Source organism: Taudactylus pleione, unplaced genomic scaffold (genome assembly GCF_031769625.1).
Source record: "Taudactylus pleione unplaced genomic scaffold, aTauple2 ptg000737l, whole genome shotgun sequence".
Classification (NCBI taxonomy): Eukaryota; Metazoa; Chordata; class Amphibia; order Anura; family Myobatrachidae; genus Taudactylus; species Taudactylus pleione.
In genome coordinates, this window is record NW_028285139.1 from 759137 (window position 1) to 776792 (window position 17656).

Sequence of the window (17656 nt, forward strand, 5' to 3'; positions counted from 1 at the left end):
ACACTGAATCATGAAATCACAGACGCATAAAGTTAAGAATCTATGTATTATATGAATCTGCTCTGAATTAATGGTTTACATATGCATCTGATACGATTGCAATTGTTGCATATATAGGTGTTGAATTTTCGAATTGTCCAAAATCAAGTGACAATTGATTTTCTGGTGATAAATATATATGGTGCTAAGGCTGTAATTTAGTGGGCGATTGTTGTAATTAGTGGCTGAATGCACAATATTATCATAAGTTATTGACAATATTTCGCATGGCTTTTCTTCATTCCAATTCTTAAAAAAATCTTTTTTGGATGCTTTTTAGTTTATTTTTGCTCACTTTTATTAGCATGAATATTAAAAGTTAAGTTTTAAAGTAGGCTATATTAGCCAATTCTCTAAACCTACATGTGTGCGCCCCCACAAAGTCATTTTTTTCTTTTCGTTCAAAATTTGTTTATACAGTCTAAATTAATTGCCACACCCAATTGGTCAATTTCGGGGAACACAGAGAAAACACATCATACAGGGAAAACATATAAACACCACACAGAGCCAACTCTGGTCAGAATGGAGGCAGCAAAGCTAACCACTGTCAACCTATACTCTTCGTTATACCAGCATACATACGGTCAATTGTCTTAGCACAAACCCATTTTTTTCTACAATTTATGCAGTTTAAGGTCTCAATATACTGAAATTAAAGCATAGAACAATTGGAGATAAAGAAATCATAGAATCATTTTGTTTAACAAGAAAATGTAATCTAACATTTTTACTCAAAGTAGCCATCTTTTCCAAATATAACCGCTCAACACACTAGTGACATTCCTTCTACAATGAAACTTGATTGTTCGTTAAGTTTTTCCCAACACGTTTGCGAACAAATGTGTTGCACAAGTAGAATGCTTTGCTTTCTCCAATTTATAGAAATATTACTTGGATGTCATATTTTGCTACTCCAAGGATTGACCCATTTAGTTCCACTGCGACAGAAGTTACAGCAATGCCTGTGCCCTTTGGCTGCCTGAGTTTACCCCATTTGTTACAATTGTGCAATGAATCAGGTGAGCCAGGGATCCTTTTTCGGTAAAAATAATCTTGATCACAGCAACTGTAGGCCTAGATTAGTGCAAAGTCACCACACTTCAAGCAGAAAAAGGATCACACAGTATCCTGCGTTGTGACATGTTGTTATATAGATTACTGTAGAAAAGGGAGAGCCATTTCAATAATATGCTATACAGTAGTCAATTTACCTATTAAGATTAAAAGATAAAGCGTACTACCTTCTAGGAAACACAGAGCACCCCCCACCACCACCACCACATAGTATATGCAGACAGTTTTCCCATGGTGCGGCCTGTTCAGTTATAAAAAGTTAATTTGGTTACGCAACTTTAAATTTCTGTGGAGGGTTTGAGGTGTGGGGGCAACAGAACCGAATATGCCGAAGCAGTTTCTTGAATGCAGAATGTGGTCTATTCACTCACTCAATCCACCACCAGGTTTCAGCCAGAGCTGATACCGACAGAAGCACAGACCAGTCCCCAAGCTCTCCGGCTAAGGGAAGGGGCCATCTTAGGAAACATGTTTCCTAGGTGGTGATAGCCTTTATATTAAATTATACTAGATTGTGTTTTTGCTTAAAGAGCACCTATATAGTAACCAAAAACCTGAACAATCTGAACTTTGTTTTAAAGTTCGCCTTCTTCTGCTGACGTTTACCTTGAAAGTTTTGGATTGGCTAAGAGATCCTAGCTATAAACAAAACAATAGCACTGGGCATTCAATCCAGTCATTCCAGTTAAATCAAAGGATCAGCCACCTCTCACAGAAATCATTTGACAACCAGCAAGTTATGCTTATGCTAAGAATCAGGCTACGGACAGTTTGGCATCCATTAAAAAAATACTTACTGATCTTTAAGATCGGTAAACTGCTTTTCAAGGTTAGACATTTCATCAAGGCATTCCATTCGTCGCCGCTCACAGTCCTCATCGTCCATTTCTATAAAACAAATAAGTGTCAGATATTAAGACTGACTGATGATAGAGATAGATATATATACATACATACACACACATACATATACATACATACACAAAATAAAATGTATATCTGACATTGTCATAATAACTAATGTTGGCAGAGAGCCTTGAGACAGTGAAATACAAACTCCCCTATGTGTAATAGCGGAGTTTAGATTTCAGTGTGTGATACATTCTACCAAAATTTATTTGTAAAACATTTATTAAATTACACATCCTTGCATTACTTACAATTGGGTATTATACAAATAAGCTGCACCACTTAAATATGTTGAATTATTAACTGCTAGACAAAATCCAGCGAATATTAATACAGTCAATACCAGTGACTGAATTAGCACCAGTATAGGAATCTAGATGCCTATACTGGTGCTAAAGCAGTCACTTGTATTAACTATTAAATTAAAACCCAAGCACTATTCGTAGACTTCTAAGCACGAGATAAAAAAAGAAAACAAAAAATTGCAAACATTTCACTAGTTCTGGGACCAAGGTGGTGCTCTTTTTCCCCAGGGCCGCATTAGAGCAGATGCAGCAGACTGAAGTGAAGGAACCTGCTAGTCTGGTGAAAACAGTACTGGTCCCAGTGCAGAAGAATTCCATGCTAGAGCCCACACAGGCCAGAGACCCTGTTCCTAGTTCTTTGAAATGGGTTGGGTATGCATTTCCAGCGGACGAGATGCTGCTGGTCAGAATACCGACTGCGGCATCCCGACAGATTTCGGACACCCATATGCAAGTATAGTAGCACTAACCCTACTCTAACCCTCCCCGGTGCCTAAATCTAACCACCCCCTCCCCGCACCCTAAACCCAATCCTCCCCCCTTGGAGCCTAACCCAAACCCTCCCCTAGCTCCCAATGCCGGCGGTTGGGATACTGAAGCCAGGATCCCGGCGGGGTTGGGATTTCGGCGCCACTATTTAGACAGTCGGCATCCCGCACGTTCGGGGTCCTACTCATGGCTTTAATAAGCCAGGACAGTTATTCCTCATGTTCAATGGCAGCTCACAAGGTCCAAGAGCTCAACTCAGATAGTATCCAGTGATCGCGCTGAGCGAAAAAATTTGTGGGTCCCAAGTATCCCTCACTTTAAAAAATTGGGGTCCTACTCCACGATTTCTGGGTCCCATCACATATTAAGGGGGATGAGGGCAGGCAGTAGTGGAGATAGTGCTGGCTGAGGTCGAGTGGCAGCTTGGGCAGTGCTGGGGGCAGGTAGTATTTGGGGTAGAGGGGTTAACGGCAAGAAGCAGTTGGAGTAGAGCTGGAGGTAGATTAGGGAGAAGTTGGGGTAGAAGGGGTAAGGGCAGGCAATGCTGGGGGTAGGAAGGGGGGGTAAGTGCAGACAGCAGTTAAGACAGTCCTGGGTGCAAGGAGGGGGTTAGGGACAGGTAGCACTGGGGGTAGGGAGGGGGTAAGGGTAGATAGCAACGAGAGGCCATTTAGTGCGCAGACGGTGTAGGGACCGAAGCTGGAGTTGGGTCCCACAAGAAAAAGGCATTAGGCCAGTGATTAGAGAAGCCTTCGGTGACACCGGGCAGAGGGATGTAAAGTAGTGTTCCCTCTAGCTCCGGCGGCAGGCAGGGCGCCGGAGCTAGAGAGGGCAATCTTGTGTGCGCGCGTGCCCGAAAAGGGGGCGTGGTTATGAAAAGGGGTGTGGTTATGAAAAGGGGGCATGTCTATAAGACGCATCCCCTTTTCGTCATACTTGGGGGCGTGCCCGGCACTTCCGGACATGCCGGGCAGCCCCCAAGCGCTGCAGAAAGGGAGAATAGATGCCGGGCGCATGCGCCTGGCGTCTATTCTCCGGCGGTGACCGGATCACCGCATGTTTGTCCACACGCGGGACACAGCGTCCCGCGGGTGAGAACGGCTCCCGCAGGCTGTTAGGGCAGGGCGCTTTTTGCCCTCCTCCTGGAGGGCAGGGTGCTTTTTGCCCTCCAGAAGGAGGGCAGGGCGCCGCGCCCCGCTAAAACAGCGTAGCGGGAACGCTATGTAAAGCACGGAATGAATCCATACCCCTCTGCATGGGGAGCTAATGCAGGGAGCACATCCAACCGGCGGGGACACGGATATACAGTAATAGCAGGGTAGCATCTAGATCAGGCATGTCAAACTCAAAATACCAACCGGGCAGAATATTCAAGGACCAAGTGTGTGGGCCGCAAGAATAAAAAAAAAAAAAAAAAAAGGCTTATATGCAATTTTAAAAGGGTGGTTGTTAATAAAAAATCAATGCAGTGCCCCCTGTAGTAGTGCCCCTTATGCAAAGCCACTGTAGTTGTGCCTATTATGAAGTGCCCACTGTATAAGAGCTCCTTATGCAATGCCCCCTGTATTAGAGCCCCTTACGCAGTGCCCCCAGTAGTGTCCATTATGCAGTACCCCCTGCATAAGAGCCCCTTATGAAATGCCCCCTGTATTAGAGCTGCTTAGGCAGTACCCCCATTAATGCCCCTTATGCAGTGCCCCCAGTAATGCCCTTTATGTTGTGCCCCCTCCCAATATAGAACAGGTTCCACTTACCTCTCTCAACTCTTCATGCTGGCCACCGCTTCCGCGTAGACACCTGCTGCTCACTGGATCTAACTAGATCCAGCAGGGCAGGCCGCTCACATTGCGGGTGACGTCATCCGCGAACTGCATCACTGGGAACGAGAGGCTTCCCTGATCGCTTCAGAGACCAGCGTACCAAGTTTAAAACACAAATATGTGGCCCAGTCACCCCTGCCACGATCGGAGCTGAGCTTCGATCACGGCAGGGGTAACTGGGCTGCATAATATATGTATTTGGGCCCACATGGTTGGGCCACATAAAATGATTCTTTGGGCCGCATGTGGCCCGCGAGTTTGACATGCCTGGTCTAGATGCCCTTCACCGAACATAGGATGAAGGGGAAATAGAAACAACAGTGCCAGGGGGAGCTGCGGAGAGCAGACCATGCATCCAGTTATATTAATTGCCCTTTCCGGCAACACTAATAGACTGTGGTCACAGCAGAGTGTAGGGGAGGCCGGAAGAAGGGCTGCCAGACATTGCAGGAACAATTAGAAGCAGCTGTGGTTCACAGAGGCTGAAGTCTACCCACAGAGACAGCTCAACGGAGAGAGGCAGCGCAGGGGGCCCCGCAGTAGTAGGAGGTGAGGGGGGGGAATTAGACGGTGGGCGGCAGGCTCGGGCGGCCATTGGTCAAGGAGGGTGTATTTTGCAATAACTGATATCCAGTATTGTACTAGACAGCATTGTCCTTACTTTGGCACAATGTCATAAAAATTTCCCACAGCTTTCACAAATTTAGAGGTTTTATATTTGAGAGATGTTTATGGGCAGTAGGACAGTTGATTTAAGGTGCAGCCATATCTAGCTGGCTATCTGCATGCCACACGTTTTGGAGATTTGTCATCTCGTTCAAAGCATAAGTAATGGGGCTCATACAGCAATCACAAAAACAAATGATTCACAGATTGAGTTTTTCCCCCCGATTTAACAAATCAATCCACAAATATGCATCCATACATTGACTATACTTTCCAGTGATTTGCAGATCTTTTTTATTCAAAGATCAGATCTGCGAATCATGAAAGTGCCCATAAAACTAGTATTAGTCTGCAAAACGGCTGGCTGTTACCATACACTACTGCAACCCCGACTGGTCGGTGAAATACAACATGTTGGACAACATGATTCACAAATTCTGATCACTTTTTTGGTCGGAACAGGCAAACAGCGAATTTCCAAATTTTGGGTTTTTGATTACAAAAAGGAGAGTTATGGTAAACTTTCCCTTATTAACCGTCTTTCTTCGAAGTCCATGGGTCCACAGGGAGACAGTGGGGTGTAGGTGGTACTTGGAGGACCGGACACCTACAGCAAAGCTTTTATCAATTCCAGGATGCTCCGGTCCTTCCCCCTATAACCCGCCCACAGCCTGAAGGCAACTCAGTTTTGTTAACAAGCCCAAGGCAGGAGCAGGATAGGAGAGAAGGGATGCAATCGGGAAGTCGGTTGACATTATACCGACAGCCGGCTTCCCAACTGTCATATCCCGGCGAGGGTGAAATGGCCGGGGTCTAGTATGTAGACGCCGCTCATTTCACCGACGCCGGGAGACAGGCGCCCGGCATCCCGATCGAAGGGATGCCGGGCACCGCGAGCGGACAGCTACAGGGGACTTTGGTTTATGCACACTGGGGGGAGTTTGGAGTTTAGGGTTAGGGGGGGTAGGTTAGGTTAGTTCATACTTACCTGGGGCCAATCGGGATTTCCAGCACTGTTGGCCTGACGCTGCCGGGAATCGAGCTGCCGGCCGTGCGGCCGGCGGTATTATATACCGATTCCGGAGAGAAGATTGGTAAACTGAAGAATCACATTCTCACATAAAGAAGGAAACAAGTGACCAAGAGAAGAAACTCATAGAAACCAGGTGCGTCAGGGCGGGTGCCCTGTGGACCCTGTGGATTTCGAAGAAAGTTAACAAGGGTAAGTTTTACCATAAATCTCTTTCTTCAGGGTCCACAGGGAGACAATGGGGATGTCCCAAAGCAGTTCAAGGGCGGGGATTAGCCGGTGGGCGGCAGGCTCCTGAACAGAGGAAAACCCAGCACCCAAGGGAAGCAACCTGAGAGGCAAATGTATCAAAGGCATAGAATCTAAGAAAGATGTGGACAGAAGACCATGTGGCCGCCTTGCATAGTTGTTCAGCAGACGCGTCACAGCAGGCTGCCCACGAGGGACCCACAGAGCGAGTAGAATGAGCAGATACTGTAGACGGCACAGGAAGGCCAGTCTGAGCGTAAGCCTGTGAGATAGTCATGCGAAGCCATCTGGCCAGAGTGTTTGTTAGCTGACCATCCCTTCTTGTGGAATCCATATATAGGACAAAGAGGGTGTCCGATTTCTGATTTCTTGATGGCACTAGTACGGTCTCAGGGGTCTTCAACCTTTGCCCCTCCAGCTGCTGTGGAACTACACATCCCAGCATGCCCTGTCACCGTTTTTATAGAGCAGCATGCTAAAACTGTGGCAGGGCATCCTGGGATCTGTAGTTTCACAGCAGCTGGAGGGCCAAAGGTTGAAGACCCATGACGTAGATTCTCAGAGCACAGACCACATCCAAAGAGGCCTCACCTGCTGAGAGGTCTGGTGATTGAAAGGCCGGAAACCCAATTTCCTCATTGAGGTGGAAACAAGAGACCACCTTGGGAAGGAAGCCAGGGAGCGTTCGAAGAACAGCCCCGTCAGGATGAAAGATTAGAAATGGGGAGTGACAGGAAAGCATCTCTAAATATGATACCCTACGGCCAGATGCTATAGCCAGTCTTTGCAGTAAGCCATTTGACATCTACTGGATCCAGGGGTTCGAATGGAGGTACCTCAAGTGCGTGGAGCACCACTGACAAATCCCAGAGTCACAGGAGGGACAAAGGGAGGGTGTATTCGTAGAACTTGCAGGAAGGTGTGAACATCCGGTAGAGGAGCAATTCTCCACTGGAACCATATGGACAGAGCAGAGACGTGCACTTTCAGAGAGGCTAGGCGGAGTCAGAGATCCAATCCAGCTTGAAGAAATTAAAGGATTCTAGAGACCCTAAAAACCTGAGGGTCAAAGTTTCTAGTAGCACACCACTGGAAATATGTATGCCACACCCGGTTATAAATCCTGTCTCAAGAGCCAAGCCATTAAAGACAGATGGGCCAGGTCCGGATGTAGATAGGGACAGACAGCAGGTCTGTACGTAGAAGAAGTTGGAGAGGAACGTCTACGGAGAGACTTTGAAGAAGATAGAGTACCAAAGGCTTCTGGGCCAAGCCAGAGCTACCAACAGGACCGTGCCCCCTTCTTGCTTGAACTTCCGAATGACTCGAGGCAGAAGGGAGACTGGAGGGAAGAGGTACGCCAAATGGAAGGTCCACTTTACAGATAATGCGTCCACGAAGGCTGAGTCAGGGTCTCTTGTCCTGGCCCCGTACACTGGAAGCTTGTGGTTGTGTCATGAGGTCCACGTTTGGTAGGCCGCATTTGTCCACCAGGAGCTGCAAGACTTCTGGGTGTAGAGACCACTCCCCTGCATGCACGTAGTGATGGCTGAGGAAATCCGCCTCCCAATTGAGAATCACAGGGATGAACACTGCGGAGATGGCGTTCGGCCCAGGTGAGAATGCGGGAAACTTGCCATTGCTGACCAACTTAGAGTGCCTCCTAGGTGATTGAGGTAGGCCACTGCCGTGGCATTGTCAAACTGTACTTGTACTGGCTTGCCTTGAAGAATATCCTGAGCCAGAGTGAGGGCCTTGTAAATGGTAAGATCACCTTGGCTGGAGTCCTGCGTCCTTGGAAGGAGTGCTGGCCAGGCACTGCACCCCACCTACGGAGGCTTTGTCCGTGGTGAGGAGTGTCCAATCCGGGAGCCAAAAGAGGCGACCCTTGTTTAGGTGGGACGTCTGTAGCCACCAGGATGTGGACAGGCGAACCTCTAGAGAGGCCCAACATCTGGGATCTGAGCAGAATGGGCAGCCTGTTCCACCTGGAGAGGATCAGGTGTTGTGGGGGCCTGGAGTGAAACTGAGCGAACTCCACCATGTCGAAAGTGGACACCATGGATCCCAAGGTCTGCACTGCAGAGTGAATTGACACTCTGCGCTGTAATACAGAGATTGTCTGCTGTCAGGAAGATTCTCTGAGCCTGAGAGTCTAGGAAGTCTCCCAGATTTACCATTCTTTGAGAAGGGGTCAGGGAAGACTTTTTCCGACTTGATCAGCCAACCCTGCATTTGTAGAAAGGCAATGGTTACTTCTATATGGTGGAGAAGAATTTCTGGAGAGATTGCTAAGCGCAAGAGATCATCCAAGTATGGGAGCAGTCAGATCCCCCGACGATGAAGACAGGCCACCATAAACGCCATGATCTTGGTAAAAATCCGAGGAGCTGTAGACAGCCCAAAAGGCAGTGCTTGAAATTGATAAAAGTTGCTGTAGGATAGCAAACCAGAGATGCTGCGGATGACAAGGCGCCATAGGTACATGTAGGTAAGCGTCCAGAATGTCCAGAGACAGCATAAAGTCCCCAGGCTCCACAGCCAGGACAATAGAGCGTAGAGTTTCCATACAAAACCTGGGCACCCTGATAAACTTGTTCAGAGACTTGAGGCTGAGGATAGGCCGATTAGACCCATTGAGCTTCTGAACCAAGAAAATGGTAGAATAATAGCCATTCCCTCGCTGTGATGAGGAATGATTACCCCCGAGAGCAGTAAGGACTTACTGACCATCTGGAGGAGCAGGGATTTGCTTAGGTCCGATGGTCGTCCTGTGTAAAAGAACTGCCTGGGGGGGCCGCCTCATGAATGAGAGGGTGTATATTGGGAGATCACTTTTACCCAGGCGTCTAAGGTGGTCCGACGCCAGAACTGGGCAAACTGAAGAAGTCGGCCTCCCACCCTGGGAGACCCCAGGGAGAGGCCCGTCCCATCAGGCTGAAGGCATGTCCTCAGATTTGGTAGGTGGAAATCTAGTAGCCCAATGTCTGCCTGGTCTTCGGCTTGGAAGCCTTAGTGGATGCCAACTGCTGTGGAAGGCCTGACCTTTAGCTTTTCCTTGGGGACGAAAGGATGACATCCGAGGCTTTGTAGTAGATGCAGAGGGCAAGAATGCCGTCTTGGAAGCTGCCAAGGTAGTCACAATCTTGTCCAATTCTGGGCCAAACAGGATCTCCCCAGAATAAGGCAGAGATTACAAAGCCTTTTTAGAGGCAGAATCTGCCTTTCATGAGCGTAACCAAACAATCCGGCGGGGCACCACGGAGGTAGCAGAAGCCTTGGAAGCTAGTAGACCAGTATCTAAAGCCTCCTCTTCTAAATAGGAGGCTGCATTTCTAATGTGAGATATGTAGGACAGCGGTTTCCTCGAAGCATCAGAGGGTAAAGTATCTTCTAGGGCCTATGCCCAACTCTCAATTAGCCCTGGTAGGATGCGTAATAGCTCCTGTAAGAGTATATACATTTCAGGCAAGCTTCAATCCTTCTATCCATAATCTCCTTTAAAGAGGTTGCAGTATGGATAGGTAAGGTAGCGTAAACTAGGCGTGTCACGTGGGAACCTCCCATTTAATGCAATCAGTAGCTGGAAGAGGGTAAAAGAAACTTAAATGTTTAGGCAGCTGAAACCTTTTACTTGGCATATTCCATGCTTCACACATATGATCAGGTAGCTGATCAGAGTGAGGAAACTCTGGCAAAACTACATTCTGTCGCTCAAGTAGTGGCTCTTTTGCCTTAGGAGTGGGTTCTGCCTCTTCTATTTGAGGAATACAGTTTACAGCTCTAACATGTGCAGGTATATTCATTTTAGAAGGGGGCTCCTCCTCTCCCGAGGGGGAGTCGAGTGAGAGAGGTCTGAGTCTTCTGCCTCCCCAGACGATAACTCAGAATCTGATAGCTGGGTGGACTGGGAAGATAACAGCACGCTTAGTAGGTTTATTAGGTAAGAGTCTCTCCTTTTGCAGCATTTGTTGAAAGGCTGTAGAGGTAACTGCCAGACTCTGCACTGAGATAGAAAAGTACATCTACCCATGGGGGGAGGCAAAGGATTCGCAGGGAGTACCTGCTGTGGCCATCCTATAGGGGGAGCTACGACAGGGACCACTAGGTGGTCCACAATTTTTGCCAACACCTGTGAAAAAGGAGCCCAAGGGGGGTTCTGAGGAGAGGATGCAGGGGCTGAGGGGCCAGGTGCCGAATAACAAGCTACACATAGACCATCTTGAATGAGATCCTCTGAAGCTAAGCCTGCTAAACAGGACTTGCAGGACACCAGAGTGGGAGCAGAAGGCTGCTTGTTATTCTTGCCTTTGCTAGACATAGCTGCAAGGACAAAATATAGCACACAATCTGGCACAGTGCTGTGGGCAACCCAGATATATGTACAATATGGCACAGTGGGGTGCGCAACACAAATATACAGTATGTGATAGCCCTCACGAGAAAGAAAGGGAAAGGTATAAGCTAACCGTTGTAGAAAAAAAAATGAACAGCAGAGCTAGTAAAAGTCACATACAATATAATTGCAGTGGGCACTAAATTCAACTACACAGACCGCAGTGGCTGGTAGGACATAGCGCTGTATAACCTGGCTCCTGGTAGAGGTATACAGGGAGACCGGACCCAGCGTTCCCGGAGACCTGAGGCTGATGCAGAAAATGGCTGCCGTGAGTCTGAGGGGGGCGGAGGGTGAGGGAGGAGCAGCAAGACTGCAGTGGAATGGCGCCCTGAGCTGGGGGAGGGGCCGCAGGGAGAGGGCCTTCTCCTCTATGCTGACATCAATCACCGGGTCCCTGGCCTGAGTAATCTGTCCCCTGCGCCAGTATATTATACCCTGGTGGTCTAGTGGAGTCCCAGACGAAACGATGTCCACATCAACGCCTCCGGTCTGTCTCCGGAGACCGGAGGTAAGACTGCACATAGACGTGGGCTTTCCTGTTCCCTTGAGTCCCGGCTGCAGCCTGGGGTTCAAGGAACCCTGCTAGCTAGGTTCCCCCGGAGCCCCGCCGAGAGTACCTAGCCGACGACTGGAGTCATGGCGCCGCCGAGGGGTGATGGAGCAGCAGTGCAGACATCCAGAGGACTGTCTAGTGCTGCTTGCTCTATTATGAAAAAAAATTAAAACTCTCATAAAAATAAAGCTTAGGCTGCTTATAGCAGCCCCACTGTTCTAACCGTGTTCCAGCTCCTGCCGGACACAAATGAAATGGAGTTGCCTTCAGGCTGTGGGTGGGGTATAGGGGGAAGGACCGGAGCATCCCGGGTTTGAAAAAAAAAAAAAGCTTTGCTGTTGGTGCCCAATCCTCCAAGTACCACCTACACCCCATTGTCTCCCTGTGTATCCCTATGGACCCTGAAGAAGAAAATTACATGATTAACAGTTTTATCAATTTATTATTATTATTTTTTTTTTTAGTAGATCCAAAACACGAACACTTGAGGGTGGTTTGGATCCAAAACACGAAGATGAATCCAGACCCAAAACAAAAACATGGGGGATCTGCGCACATCTGTAATATCTACTATATGGAACTAAATATTAACAACAGATTATAGTCTCCTGTCCCTCCCTATTTGCGGCAAGCATGGCTTACATCAAAATGACTAACATACACCGAACACCCATAAAATTAAAACCATCTGCCTAATATTATGTAGGTCCTCCTCGTATCACCAAACAGCTCTGGCTCCTTGAGGCATGGACTCCACAGGACCTCTGAAGGTGCCCTGTGGTATCTGGCACCAAGACATTAGCAGCAGATCCATTAAGTCCTGTAAGTTGCGAGGTGGGGCTTCCATGGCTCAGACTTGTTTTCCAGCACATTTCACAGATGCTCAATCGGATTGAGATCTGGGGAATTTGGAGACCAAGTCAACACCTTGAGCTCTTTGTAATGTTCCTCAAACCATTCCTGAACAATTTTTGCAGTGTGGCAGGGATTATCTTCCTGCTAAAACAAGGCACTGCTATAAGGGAATACCATGCATGCCATGAATCGGTGTACTTGGTCTGGTTTAGGTAGGTGGTATGGATCAAAGCAACATCCACATAAATGCCAGCAACCAAGGTATCCCAGAAAATTGCCCAGATCCCCACACTGCCTCAGTCGGCTTGCCTTCTTCAAATAGTGCATCTTGATGCCATCTCTTTCCCAGGTAACCGATGCACACCAACTCAGCCGTCCACATGACGTAAAAGAAAATGTGGATTCATCACACCAGACCACCTTCTTCCATTGCTTCACGTACCAGTTGATGCTCACATGCCCACTGTAGAAGCTTTTGGCTACGCAGCAAGCTGCGATGCACTGTGTGTTCTGGCACCTTTCTATCACAGCCAGCACTAACTTTTTCAGCCCTGCTGTTGGAATCGGACCAGACGTGCTAGCCTTCACTTTTCGTGCGCATGAATGTGCCTGGGGCGCCCATGACCCTGTCGCTGGTTGTCCTTCCTTGGACTACTTTTGGAACACCACAAAAGACCTGCTGTTTTGGAGATGCTCTGACCCAGTCACCTAGCCATCACAGATTGGCCCTTGTCAAAGTCATTTAGATCCTTACACTTTCCTATTTTTCCTGCTTCCAACACATCAACTTCAAGAACTGACTGTACACTTACTCCCTATATCCCACCCCTTCACAGGCACCAGTGTAACGAGAATAAATGTTGTTCACTTCACCATTCAGTGGTTTTAATGTTATGGCTGATTGGTGTGTGTATATTCAAGTGCTACACTACAAAATACAGTGTTCGGTAAAGTCAAAACAACCTAGGCATATGTTGCTCTCTGCTGGCCATAAGCTGTACTAAGGCAGATTATTTAAATCAGTTGGTTCTTTCACCACCTGAGGATCTTCATGCAAACAACATAATTCCAGGTATGTGCATGACATTACTGAAGCATAAAGTACAGGACAACACAGACCATGGACAGCAGCTAAAACATCCATCTGATGCAAGTTGCTGTGCTACTTCACCCTTATATACTATGTAACTAGGAGATTAGATCTTCCTGCCAATGGTCCTTTAAAAAGGTGTGTGTATGTACACACACACACACACACACACACACACACACAGCATGGATAGTGTAATGGTTAGCATTACTGCCTCACAGGTTGTTGGTTTGATTCCCACCACAGCCCTAACTGTGTGAAGTTTATATATTCTCCGAGTTTGAGTGGGTTTCCTCTGGGTACTTGTTTTCTCTCACAATCCAAAAGTATACTGATAGTGTTAACTGGATACCAATAAAATAAATTAACTAAAAAGTGTGCATGTGGTAGGAAATATAGATTGCAGGCTCTACTGGGGCATTGACTGATTCTCTGTAAAGAATGTGCGCACTATATATAACTGGTAATAATAATCCATTACATTTCCTTTCAGTGGGCAAACAAAAGTCTTGCAGTATTTGTAAATCATGCAAAATATTTTACTATTACAGTATATATAAAATATTTGCTGAATTTGTAGCATATGTATACATTCATTGCAATCAAACAATGTACATAGCAAACAAATGAATTGGGAATCCCCAACCTAGGCATTCGGCATACTGAATTCTCAGCCCTGTGATTATTAGCATTCATAGAATGAGGTCCAAAGTGATATATCAGAGCTTGATACTTTGCAGAGATTATGTTTCTGAGCAAGTACTGTAATACTGTTTGAGCTCATACAGAATAGAGTGCACAACCAGATGCATATTTCTATAAGTGTTTTGGATGCATTCCACTATACATTGTAATAACAAGGAGGCAGTTTAAAATTCAATGAAAGGTGCATGAATTGTATATACACATGAAAGTGGGCTTTTTCCAAGAAAATAGGTAAATGCCCATGCACTTTCAGCATTAACACATGCTCAATGCTCCTTGTAAACATCCAGGGAAACCAATAAAACTAGATCTGCCATTAGCATGAGGCCTAGGGGTATACTTCCCAAATCAAGCCCTAACACACCAACAGCTCATGTTTTCAGGTTTTCTTTAATCATACATGTATATCTACTTGGCTAGCTTAGCACTTATCCTACCTATTTCCAAAGTAAGTGTAAAATTGACCACAGAACAAAGCACTATGCTTGTACATGCCATCTGACCACTGCCACAAATACTTGTATGCATTGTGCGAAGTTTACCTATGGGGGTACAAATCCCCATTTCAAATGCAGTGTATGCTTGATCAGGATGCATTAAAGATAAAGTAAGCGCAGCACACCACAGCTGGTCTGCAGTCACATAGAAAAGCTTTTATAGCTGTCTGTATAGAATAGTGCACTCTACACAGGAACAACGGATCATTAAGTTATATGGCAAAGCAGGGGGCCATCTAGTGATGACCTTCAGCATCCGAAAACTAAACCCAAATGGAAACAAACAGTTTTTTGTTTTTAAAGGAAACAAAAAAAACACCATAGATATCAGATGGAAACCTAACTGGTATTAATGTTACATATTACAACTGACTCAAATAGAAATAGGATTTAGTTCCATTACGTAAACAGGAAAGGTCTGATGTAATTATCCTCTGTAAAGTGATGATTAATGTGTGGGTGTTATATAATAAATAAGGTTAGATTTGTTCTGGCTAGCCCCAATGACAAAGCAAACATTAGCGAGGGGTAGGACTCCTAAGGGGTATATTTACTAACGGTCGATTATAATCGATAACAATCAATCAACATCGATGTTGTGTTTCTGGGGCTAAATCACACATTTACTAATAAGTTAAAAAAATTAATTGCCTGTTAGTAAATGTGTGATTTGGCACCAGGAACAATCGATGTTGACCGATTTTTATCGATTTTAAATCGATCAAAATCGACCTTTAGTAAATATACCCCCTAATGTGCATTGTGCATTCAGCCCTCACGTACATGCTGTCCTTTTATTTATTGCCCGACTATATATCTGCACCCCACACACCAAGCATTTAGCACTATGGGCTCCACAAAGCAGTATACTATAAGGACACTAGTGTAGCGTTACACAGAGGACTGCACAGAGCAGGAGGGTGCACTGATGATGGGCACAGCGCTGTATGAATGAGGGAAGGGGTTACCCGAGCTGTCTCCCTCCTCGCTGCCGCTGGAGCTGTCGGTGTCTTCATCCTCTGAGCTGCTGCCCTCGTTCTCCGGGTAATCCACCTCCATGTCATTGTGGTTACTCTCTTTCTTCTCTCTCGAATGAACCGGCATTTCCGCCCTCACTGACCGGCTGCAGTAACCCACCCCCCTGAGTTCAGATCTACCTCCCTCCGGTGCGAGCTAAGAAGATTCAATCTAACTTATTGCGGCCATAACCCCGCCCACCACAGTGTGCCTGCAGAACCTCTGATTGCCTGGCAGCTCTTTGCCTCTCTCCTGATTGGCTGTGGATCTCCCATCTCCTCTGCATATTACTAGGTTTGGCTGAGAGCTAGAGGCGTGCGCCTTTATTTGAGGTGCATGTCGGTATTTGTAGTCTTGTTTGACTCCATTTTTCGTACATTTGATCAAGGCCTTGACTACGTATCCCAAGGGGCATAACGAAACAGCGTGGCTTTCGGGCGGCTTATAAACAGAAAGCATAGCAGACAGAAGCAGTCAAGTACCTATAATGCTGGTGAAACAGTGGTGCTAATGATGGTAGTACTGCGCAGGGTTGTAGATATTTTATATTTACGTATTTTCAAATTTTTATACCTGGTGTGAATGGTATACTATTTGTTAGAGGATGCTTTATGTTTCTATACTTGGTGAGAATGGTATACTATTTGTTAGAGGATGCTTTATGTTTATATACTTGGTGAGAATGGTATACTATTTGTTAGAGGATGCTTTTATACCTGGTGTGAATGGTATACTATTTGTTAGAGGATGCTTTATGTTTCTATACCTGATGTGAATGGTATACTATTTGTTAGCGGATGCTTTATGTTTCTATACTTGGTGAGAATGGTATACTATTTGTTAGAGGATGCTTTATGTTTTTATACCTGGTGTGAATGGTATACTATTTGTTAGAGGATGCTTTATGTTTCTATACTTGGTGAGAATGGTATACTATTTGTTAGAGGATGCTTTGTTTATATACCTGATGTGAATGGTATACTATTTGTTAGAGGATGCTTTATGTTTGTATACCTGATGTGAATGGTATACTATTTGTTTGAGGATGCTTTATGTTTCTATACCTGATGTGAATGGTATACTATTTGTTTGAGGATGCTTTATGTTTCTATACCTGATGTGAATGGTATACTATTTGTTAGAGAATGCTTTATGTTTTTATACCTGGTGTGAATGGTATACTATTTGTTAGAGGATGCTTTATGTTTATGTACTTGGTGTGAATGGTATACTATTTGTTAGAGGATGCTTTTATACCTGGTGTGAATGGTATACTATTTGTTAGAGGATGCTTTTATACCTGGTGTGAATGGTATACTATTTGTTAGAGGATGCCTTATGTTTCTATACCTGATGTGAATGGTATACTATTTGTTAGCGGATGCTTTATGTTTCTATACTTGGTGAGAATGGTATACTATTTGTTAGAGGATGCTTTATGTTTATATACTTGGTGAGAATGGTATACTATTTGTTAGAGGATGCTTTTATACCTGGTGTGAATGGTATACTATTTGTTAGAGGATGCTTTATGTTTCTATACCTGATGTGAATGGTATACTATTTGTTAGCGGATGCTTTATGTTTATATACTTGGTGAGAATGGTATACTATTTGTTAGAGGATGCTTTTATACCTGGTGAGAATGGTATACTATTTGTTAGAGGATGCTTTATGTTTTTATACCTGGTGTGAATGGTATACTATTTGTTAGAGGATGCTTTATGTTTCTATACTTGGTGAGAATGGTATACTATTTGTTAGAGGATGCTTTTATACCTGGTGAGAATGGTATACTATTTGTTAGAGGATGCTTTATGTTTTTATACCTGGTGTGAATGGTATACTATTTGTTAGAGGATGCTTTATGTTTCTATACTTGGTGAGAATGGTATACTATTTGTTAGAGGATGCTTTGTTTATATACCTGATGTGAATGGTATACTATTTGTTAGA

At 45.4% G+C, this 17656-nt stretch overlaps 1 protein-coding gene across 1 annotated transcript in view; it reads right to left on the reverse strand.

The window, feature by feature from the left end:
* BRMS1L (BRMS1 like transcriptional repressor) overlaps nucleotides 1-15883 on the reverse strand; it is a 44573-nt gene extending 28690 nt beyond the window's left edge. The window contains exons 1-2 of the mRNA XM_088457069.1: nucleotides 15652-15883; nucleotides 1914-2004 (exon numbers count right to left, since the gene is read on the reverse strand). Of these exons, the coding sequence (XP_088313195.1) occupies nucleotides 1914-2004; nucleotides 15652-15787 (227 nt within the window). The 5' untranslated portion in view covers nucleotides 15788-15883. The remainder of the gene's footprint in view (nucleotides 1-1913; nucleotides 2005-15651) is intronic.
* Nucleotides 15884-17656: the final 1773 nt, after the last annotated feature.